Source organism: Colias eurytheme, chromosome 20 (assembly GCF_061535395.1).
Source record: "Colias eurytheme isolate Ceu_HAF_F1 chromosome 20, ilColEury1 Martin Lab GWU primary, whole genome shotgun sequence".
Lineage (NCBI taxonomy): Eukaryota > Metazoa > Arthropoda > Insecta > Lepidoptera > Pieridae > Colias > Colias eurytheme.
In genome coordinates, this window is record NC_142999.1 from 3483866 (window position 1) to 3494247 (window position 10382).

The 10382-nt window shown below is 32.6% G+C and overlaps 2 protein-coding genes across 2 annotated transcripts; both read right to left on the reverse strand.

The window, feature by feature from the left end:
* Nucleotides 1-138: 138 nt before the first annotated feature.
* Nucleotides 139-3996, reverse strand: LOC149899558 (uncharacterized). The gene is made up of 3 exons (XM_090113931.1): nt 3882-3996; nt 2170-2604; nt 139-421 (listed from the first exon to the last, which is right to left on the reverse strand). Exons 1-3 carry the CDS (start codon nt 3976-3978, stop codon nt 141-143), a joined length of 813 nt encoding a protein of 270 aa, XP_089970057.1. The 5' UTR covers nt 3979-3996; the 3' UTR covers nt 139-140.
* Nucleotides 3997-5126: 1130 nt separating this feature from the next.
* Nucleotides 5127-9358, reverse strand: LOC149899559 (trypsin CFT-1-like). The gene is made up of 5 exons (XM_090113476.1): nt 9251-9358; nt 8562-8736; nt 6766-7021; nt 5994-6149; nt 5127-5328 (listed from the first exon to the last, which is right to left on the reverse strand). The coding sequence occupies exons 1-5, from the start codon at nt 9297-9299 to the stop codon at nt 5182-5184; spliced, it is 783 nt and encodes a 260-aa protein (XP_089969602.1). The 5' UTR covers nt 9300-9358; the 3' UTR covers nt 5127-5181.
* Between the last annotated feature and the right edge of the window lie 1024 nt (nt 9359-10382).

Sequence of the window (10382 nt, forward strand, 5' to 3'; positions counted from 1 at the left end):
AATATAGTATAAAGTACTTATAACTTACATCTACTCTTTATATTTGCCTGAATCAGAAAAAAATCTATTTAAGGACCGACCACATTTGATTCTTATTGAAAGTATGTTCCAGTATTTGAAGGAAATAATACACAAAAATGCTATAAAACCATATCTTTAATAGTTAAAAAAGCCGTCGCTTCATACACTATTTTTCCAACCCCAATGATTTTCCATAGTCCGCCATCTTCCCGCGTTATATTTGGTAAAATAAAACCACAGTTCTTCATATTATTTTTATTCCTTGTATAAAATCTATCAAAAGTAGACCTAGGAGCAATTATTTCGCAGCTCTCTAAGTTGGGTATAGGATATTCAAAGCTAAGTTCAAAATCTTCACCTATTTTTTTCACTGGTTTTCGTACATTCGGTGGCACTGTTTCTGAAAAGTGATTACTTTGTTTTAAAAATGAATAACATGTACAAAATAGCAAAATAGCTAACTAATTTATAAAGTTTTTTTCAAAACGATGAGTTTAAGGTCAGGTGGGGTAAGAGGGTCACTGGGGGAAGAGGGCCTAGAGACCATAACTAGTAAACCGAAGCGTTTATGACTATGTACTTTCCGTCAATAAAAAAGTGAAGGCGAATTAGTTTAAGCGGTTTTGAGTAGATGTCGCTACGTAGCACAGACATCACAAAAAATGTAAACAAATTTGACAGTTGCGAATTCGGCTAACACCAAGTTGGCTCGTTTTTTTGCGAACCCATATTTTAGTGATAAAAGTGTGCTAGAAATATTTTAAATACCCTGATACACGGAGAAAACTGTAAGTATTTCTTTTATTAATCATTTTAGTTAAGAAACAACTAAATATTGTGAGTTTCTTTCGCTTGAAAATCCTAGACTTCAAAAACAATAGCTGGGGTAAGAGGCTCACTATTGACGGTGAAAGAGGAACATATGTTTCTGTTCCCCCGTGTGAGGGGTGACCAACATTTTGATTAATTTATAATTATATGTGGATAAAAAGAAAAGAAGTGACTGACTGTTCTGTACCTATTACAATTTTAAATTATAACTAAAAATTTCTCGCTCATGTGTTTTTTTTATATTTTTTTTTATTTAATAGGCGGGCAAACGAGCATACGGATCACCTGATGTTAAGCGATTTCCGCCGCCCATGGACATTCGCAACTCCAGAGGAGTCACAAGTGCGTTGCTGGCCTAAAGGATTATGCCTCCTGTGCCAGTAATTACTTCAGGGCCTCATCTCACCACCAAACCGGAACACAGTGATGCAAGCACCACTATTTGCCAAGTTTCGCTAAGTTCGCCTGTCTCAAAATTCCAGAAATTCCAAAGAATTTCTTTTGGATCAAGAAGATCATTTATATTTTTAACTGACTTCTTAAAAAGGAGAAGGTTCTTAATAGATGAATTAAAATACTGATTCGCAATATTGATCTCATCACATAGTGCCATTGTTATTTTTAAAGAGTAACTAACTAGGAAAACTAGTTAGGGACAGACTGTTTACCATTACTATGTATGATTAAATAAAAATAGAATTATAACTAGTCGACTTCTTTTTAGTTTGCCACCCCTGATCGAACCTGTATGTCCCTCTTACCCCGAATTGATGTATTCTTGTTTTTTATTCCAAATTATACCTTATTTCATCGACATTAAGATCTAATATTGACCAAAGACATTCTATCTACAAATTAACGAACATTTAGCAACGAATATTTTAATTCAAACTCCAATCTTAGGAAATACAATGACTGACCCTCTTACCCCTTGTAAGGGGGAAGAGGAACGATTACTCAATCTTGACAGTAATGTCAATATCTTCGTAAGAACTGTTATTAGAGTAATGACATTTAGCCTACGGGAAGCTAATACATAAAGGTAAGTTCTGTGTGTTTCAAACATCTTAAAAAGCTATAAATGTTGTTCCTAGCAGTCAAAATATTTTACTGAAAATGAAATATGTTCCTCTTACCCCACCTGACCTTAATTATGTACTTACTCTGTTTTTTATTAATAAAAAATAAGTCAACAAAATAAACTTAGTGCAATGCTTTTACGACGAAAGACTATGGATAGTGAAGAAATTTTTTATTTAAACCTATATTTTTTTTCTATATACCTACTACTTAAAGTACCTACAACATATAACTTACCAACTATTTCAATAGTGATCACTTGAAACACCTCTACCCATTTTCCATCATGTCCCATGTGAAAGGCACTCAAGACCCAATTACCATGATCTTCAGAACTCAACGGACCAATCATGAATTCGTTTCCCGCCATTTTCCTCTCTCTCTCCCCGAATATATCTGTTTCATCCAAAAGGTTCGCTCCATAATTAACATTAAAAATACTGTATTGGTTTTCGGAAAGTATAACTTTAATACTTTTAAAGTATTTCACTATAATTCTATCTGTATGTGATACATTTTTGCATGAGAGACTTATGTTAAGTTTGATTGTATCCCCGTTTGGTTTGCTCAAGTAATATTTTGTATGTTTGTCGATAAGAGGCGCTGCTATAATCACAATATCGTTCAAGCCACATGTTATTAAGAGTGGTCTAAGTTCTTCTTTGTAAGCCGCTGTAATTAAAATAATATTTTATTAGGAAGAGCTTATAAAGGAAACTAGTATTCAGTAGGTATGTAAATAAACACCATACAAATGTTGACATAGCTAGTTATTCAATTCAATAAGTTAATTATATTCTAACAAACTTTATATCACAGGCACTTTATTTTTAGTTAGGATTTATATGAATATACCTACTTTTCTTTCTAAAATAGATACGAATTAAGATAGTGTCATAATCAACCCAAATATATAATATATAAAATAAGCGAGAATTTTACTTCATTCATACAAGCGAAGGCACGACTGAAAAACTAGTGTAACAACAATTACAAAACCTATGTAGATCGTGTAAATTGCTAATTAAGTAGGTACCTACGCTTTCGAAGTGGTTAGCGATAAGGGCTAAATGCTAATAGTAAGGCGCAAAGAATTGATCAATTCAATAATTATCAAACCATATTATAAAATATAAATACAGTCGGACTGGGTATTTTTGTCTTTCAGGGTAACATTGGTTTACAACCTCGTTTTACACCAAATTCAGTTTTATTGAATAAACACATTGTTATTTAATATTATGAATGAATATTGGTGTAATTTGTTATTTTATCCTAAGTACTTACTAGTTTAAAAAAAAAACTAAACAAATAGGTATTGCAATATTTTTTTTTCTTATTTGTAAAATAATTCAAATGTGAAATCTTTGATTGCATGGAACAGTAATGAAATTAGCGTGAAACGCTGCCTACTGAAATTTAATTCAATAAATAAAGGTTACACAATGGTTAAACAATAAATTCGCTATAAAATTATAATAATATTCATTGATATTATCTACATTTACATTTATAACAGACAACTATCTAGGTAAATTAATTTAATTAATTAGGTGCAATTTTTTTCATCACATAGTGTAGGTACAGGTGTTTACTGTTTTTTATTGAAGAATACAATGTATATCACTAAATGTTTATCTTCACCAATTAGCATTCGAAATTGTATTTTGCGATGAACGATAACGTTGTAATAAAAATTAATATTGATATTAATAATTATTTCTCTCTCGGCTACATAAATAAACGAGACCGCCAGAAGGAAGATGACCGGTCCTTTGGAAGGCTTACGTGGGGACACAGGTCAAACACGCAGCGGCCCTTTAGAGAATTTTAAATTTTAATGTTGTAGGACACCATTAATTATTAGGTATGGTTCTTTATCAAGAGTAGAATATTTTCATTTTTACAATTACCTACATATTAATTTTAAGTACATTATTTCAACCTACACAAAACACTGGGGTCGTCGACAAAACTCACTTTGACACTCCGAACGTATTGAAAACTTAAAATACACAAAAAATAATTTAAAACGCGCGTGTTCATGTCTTGGAATTGAAGAAAACTGAACTCGTAACCGATTCGATATCATTGGTATTTGCATAAACATTGCTCATTTGTACAGATAATTTCAGAATATTTTTTTAAAAAAGCCTCGTACTGAGCCTTTTACGGTATCTTAACCATAGTATTAATTAATGTACCTGATGTTAGTAGGCAGCTAAATATATATTTCAGGTATTGAAACTAAGTTTTAAATAAAAACATAATATTTATTCATACTTATATAATTATTAAATTTAAAATAAGGCCCCCTGAACACCTGTTTGCACCTGTTAACAAGCACTTAATATTTAGTCAGGTGTTTTAACTTAAATTTACTCGATTCAGTCACTAGACTAATTAATCGTAATCGAGAACTTTTTATTAGATTAGAATGAAAACGTAAGGTTCTTCAAAATACAGAATGCCATATGCCTACCTAACACTAGAGGTAGAATCAATATAAAGTCCTTATATCTATTGGTTTACCATATTTTTCTAGGTCACAGATGTCGACTTCGAATCGTATTACAATATGATTATTATAGATTACTTATCGGTCAATATTTCGTCGATTCTGATAAGCTTGTAAGTATGTATATTGATACAAGATTTCTACAGAAGTACCTTAGTTTTTGACTTAAGTCGTTATAAAAAATCGTTTCGTATCTTGATATCTCCTCACATTTTTTAACAAATAATATGAAGATTGAAGGATGTAGATTAATCAGCTGAAACTCGTTAAAGTATATAACACAAGGTCTTACGTTTTCCACTACACGGAGAAATCTCGTAGCACTATCATGGTTATCATGCACAAAGTTTTGTTGGTCTGTTAATTCTAATCGTCTATAGAGGAATAATTTTAGATTCGAAAATTAAAATCTTATCTCTATATAATAGACCAACTATACGACGGCAGAGTCCACAAAAGAAAATTATTTTCAATAACATGTTATTTCTTGCTGAACTCAAGTAGAGTAAGTAGTAACTCTACCGAGCAAAAGTCTCACTCAGGTTTCTTTCATAATAAACGCAGCTCAGGTGGTTATTTCTTTATTAAATCACCAATTTTAAAAGCAAAAATATCTTAGTTTCAATCACTTGCAACAGACATAATAGAAACTATCGATTAACATAAAGAAAAACTATTATCAATATTAAACATTTATTACACATCATAACAACACACAATTATTCAGCTTCCTAAGCGACAGCAGTAGCTTCTATCCACCGTGAGTACGAAGACACTCTGGTGTTAATGTTGGGGTATCGAGCGGCTACGCAGCCTTCAGCCCAAGAGAACACTCCAACAACTACGTTACCATGGAGTAGGGGGCTGCCGGTGTCTCCCTGTAAGATATTAAAAGTCTGATTAACGAATGAATGGGCAGCTATGGTTGTTATATGATATCTGGAGTAATGGGACGTATGTTGTTGGCGTGGTTGTCAAATGGAGATTCATTTAACACTACATATTATAAAACATTCTTCCGCCGACCGCAGCGTCTATCTGTCTGTTCACGATAAACTAAACTAAGAACTTTTTCTTTTTGTTTTCACAAGTGGATTGTGTGGTTCTCGAGAAAAGTACTAGATTATACTAGTGAAAAATAGAGGCTATAGAGCTATAAGTATCAAAAGTTTGCTACACCTAAAACCATTGAAATTAATAAAATCGATTCATCTAAATATTTACGACCTAATCGAGTTATAGTGTGCAGAAAAACCACGACAACATCACAAGAATACATTTTATGTCAAAATCAACGCACTTTTATTATTTACTAGTGGTCCGCCCCGGCTTCGCCCGTGGTACATATTTCTCAATAAAAGGTAGCCTATGTTCTTTCTCAGGGTCTAAAGATTTTCTGTGCCAAATTTCATCAAAATCGGCCCAGTAGTTTATGCGTGAAAACCATACATACATACACACAAACCTTTCCTCTATATAATATTAGTATAGAAGTATAGATATGTATGTACTAACTTTTAATTTTAAATCGATATAAACTCACCGTACACTGTCCCCGTATACCCACATCCAGCCAGCCAGCACAAATCATTTGATCAGTGACCGCAAAGTCGACCGCACCGTACCGCTCGACGCAGGTCGCTTGCTCCGTCACCCAGATCGTCACCTGGCGGAGGGTTGCTGACAGCCCGCTGGTCGCCTGGAAAGTATATTTATATCTCTTTGTTGTGTGTTATTTGGGGTTATTAGGTCGGATGGTAATTGGGGGTTTAAATGGAAAAAGTTTAAAGCTCAAAAGAAGGAGGAGGTTCTTAGTTCAACTTTTTTTTTGGTTTGTTAACTCAGGACTTTCGGCTAGGTGAACGGATTTTAATAATCAGTTTAACTCGATGACAATTTGAAGCAATTTTTGTTTTTTGTTACAAAATAATTGTTAAATTCGTCCTAAGTCGAGAGTGTTAAGTACCTACAAGTTCAGAAGGAACTCATTTTGAAAATCAAAAGATTATACCTACAACATAAATGCATATTAATAAGTAATTTTTAATATATTTATTACCTACCATTACAATGTGAAAATCGTGTTAGTAGTTAGTCGTAAATGCAAAATCATGAAATCATATCATGATTTTCAGTAAAATATATCAGTAGGTAGGTATACGTTATTGCGTTCTCTTTATACTATGTTATTGACACTTATTAATCTCCTTTTCCAATTAGAGCTACTTATAATACCGAATTTATAGGATTTTTTTTCTGGTTCGAAAAGCAGTTACATACAAAATATTTGCATACAAAAGTAATGCATTACTTACCGAAGTAGCACCCCATCCTATAGCCGTAACAGCTTGTCCAGACGGCACCGAATACGCTCCGCCAGCTAAATACGCGGCTTGCACATTTGGTCCAAAGATGATGTTGAGCGTGGTCCTCACGACCGCGATGTCGTGGACCTTAGTGGCGGCCACGTAGTCCGGGTGGGTCGTGATGAGGCGGATGATGTAGACCAGACCGCCGCTGTTCGCTGAGGCTGAACCGAGCCGCGCGCGCCATGTTACTTCTTGATGGGGGCTAAAATGGTTTGGATAAATAGATTAATAATTGCCCAGGCATAATATTCAAAGAATTGATTGGTAAATATTATTTTGCTCCAGCGCAGTTATTTAAAATTTCGGCTATACAGGGTGTCACACTATTGGTATACTAAGCGCGAAGGGACTTATAGGTTTGCATACACTGATCATGAAAAAATACTTAAACAACAAAATTACGTAAAAAATTTTTGCTAAATTTTTCCTGAAAATCCATGTTTTCTTCTCTGGCTTCGCGCAGCCGGCATATAACGCTTCTCTAATGTGAGCATTTTGTCTATGAAAACATAATCTTAAACGATAGCCCACGTGCTGGTGGCAAAGCTGGGCGGGTCGCTTGTTATGGGTGTACACATAGAGTTTTAAGATTTCATCTATTTGAAAAAAAAAATGCGTCTGGAATTTTTTAAGTATTTTTTACGTACTCAGCGTATGCAAAACTATAACCTCCTTTGAGCTTAGTATACCAACAGTGGGACACCCTGTATAATAAAGAAAGCACGGTAGACCCCTTTGTCGCTGGGCAGACGATATAACGAAAATAACTGGCGAAAAGTGGATGTTACAAGCGCAAGAAAGAGAATACTGGAACAGTCTGGAGGAGGCCTTCACCACTTCACTTAAAGGGGTTCTCAAGCTACATATTATAATTTATAAGTCATTACTTCTTATGTATAGCTCATTATATTTTTTAAAAGTTTAGTTATAGTTTGTAATACATATATTAATTAAGTTCATTTAACCCTCACATTTAACCATACTTTTAGCATGTATGAAACCATTGTGATTTTGAGAAATAAAGGCTTTTTATTTTTATTTTTATTTTAATAACGGAAGTCCCAAGTCGTAGAGCAGCCGTACGCGTCGTAGAATTTACAAATTAAAATCACAATAAAATTAAAAAGCCTAACCACCAGACCAATTATGTGTAAAACCAACATATTGCTATTGCTTTCAGCAAGTTTCTATCATTCTCATTTTAGTGTATGGAAGGTGTAAATAGTTTGGAAAATCCAAAAGTGCACGCCTCATAATTTTTTTTTAATAATTATTTATTAATTATTATTTTTGTTTATTTAATAACAATTAAACCACATCGAATCAGACCCTGAAAAATGAAAGGGTTCTATTCCTGAGCATACTCAAGCGTAAGAGAAAAAAAAAGACTCGATTAGTAAAGTATTTCGGTCGCTATCGTGTTAACAAGAAAATCCTCCGCACATACAGACACACGGACGTCCAAGACAGAACTTTTTTAAACTGTTTTTTAACTAGTTTAAATAACAAAAATGACATCAAAAATATCATGAATGTTAAAAATAGTGTTTTTTCTTAATATGTGTGTGTATGTATTATCTTACAAGTGCAATGTATGATACATAAAGACATTTTAAGTTTGAAAAATCAGATGTTTTGCGCGAAGTGACAGTAGTATCCACCTCAACGCTTCGCTTATGAGGCGTGCAATAGTAAGTAATACTATACGTAGTATATTATTATTAGTCTGTGGTAATACATACGTGGTCCCAGTAAAGAAGCAAGAAGCAGAGGACAGTATAGCATTATTGCTGATGATGGTACCTCCGCAGAGCTGTCGGAAAGTCCCGTGTTGTACATTGTTGAGCAGCGCCGCGGAAAACGGGAAGTTTGCAATGTTAGCTACAGACCCGCCAGCTATTCTGCTCTCCGGGGAGGCTGATTAAATAATAAAATAATTTTATACACGATAACACCTATGATATTTTAAGTCTGACATATGGTGCTACTCCTCATATCGACATTTACAGTACTGCTGTCGTGCTTTTGGCATATAAATTGCCGGATAGTGAGAGCGTTTATAAAATCATTCTAAGTTGTAGTATTCAATGTAGCAATAATCAAAGTAAGACGAACATCCAATCATATCGAGATAAAATCTTGATCTTACCTAGGTTGGATTTGCTTATAAAATAGGTAGGAATTATTATTTAAAATAAAATAAATAATAATTCCTATCATAATCGTCATGGACAAATATACTCTAGACTCTAGACTGAGTATATTGGTCCATGATTATTATTAACGATTGATTATTGTTTTTTTAGGTTATTGGCTAATAATAATTAGTCAGATAAAATAACCTTAACTAATCGATTTGAGTTGAGTTAATATTTCATAATACAGTAAAAAAAGTTGTTTTTTTTTTAAGTAGATAATCGTTATGTCTCACCATTAACTGCAAGCACAAAAATAACACATAAACCCACAATGAGCTTCATTTTTACTAATAATGTCTTAGGGAATACTCTAATTATCGATAATATTAATCAGTATTTTATCTCATGATACAATATTATATCAAATCAAATGTCTCAACTCTCAAGGCTATATAAAAGATATCGTTGTAATATTTTATTTTTTGTGCATATTTAATTACATATAAAACTAAGACAAGTGTCTTAGTTTTTTGGCGGTTCTAAAATCTTTAGTTCTTTCTCTTGCACATACACTAGACATTGGCTGAGTCCCTTTATTTCATGGTGGTGAATTTATTTACATATGAGAAAACATTTAACTCATTTCATTTCATTTCAGTATAGGTATAAATAAAATGAAAAGTGGAATTACTTCAAAATACATATGTATTTATTAAGTACTTAATATAATAATATAATAATAAATCAAATATAATTAAGTAACAATTTGTACAAATTTAAATATATAGTCGTTTATAAAATTCGTGGAAATTTTTTGAATGCATATATTTGAAAAAATTAAATATTAAGTACATATTGCCTATACAGTCATTTTGATTAAACAATTAAAAAAATAATGTCAAATAGAAAGCTGCACAATATCACAAGAATTATATAAATGCATTATTGCACTCTCAAATAAAAATTATTAAACAATGTTAACATTTTATACAATTCTATAAAGGCGGCTAACAAGAACAGGATATAATTAAAAAATAATTTGGAATATCCAAAAGTGCACGCCTCTAAATTTTTTTTTTCATAAATATTTATTAATTATTATTTTTGTTTATTTAATAACAATTAAACCACATCGAATCAGACCCTGAAAAATGAAAGGGTTCTATTCCTGAGCATACTCAAGCGTAAGAGAAAAAAAAAGACTCGATTAGTAAAGTATTTCGGTCGCTATCGTGTTAACAAGAAAAAGGATCCGCACATACAGACACACGGACGTCCAAGACAGAACTTTTTTAAACTGTTTTTTAACTAGTTTAAATAACAAAAATGACATCAAAAATATCATGAACGTTAAAAATAGTGTTTTTTCTTAATATGTGTGTGTATGGATTATCTTACAAGTGCAATGTATGATACATAAAGACA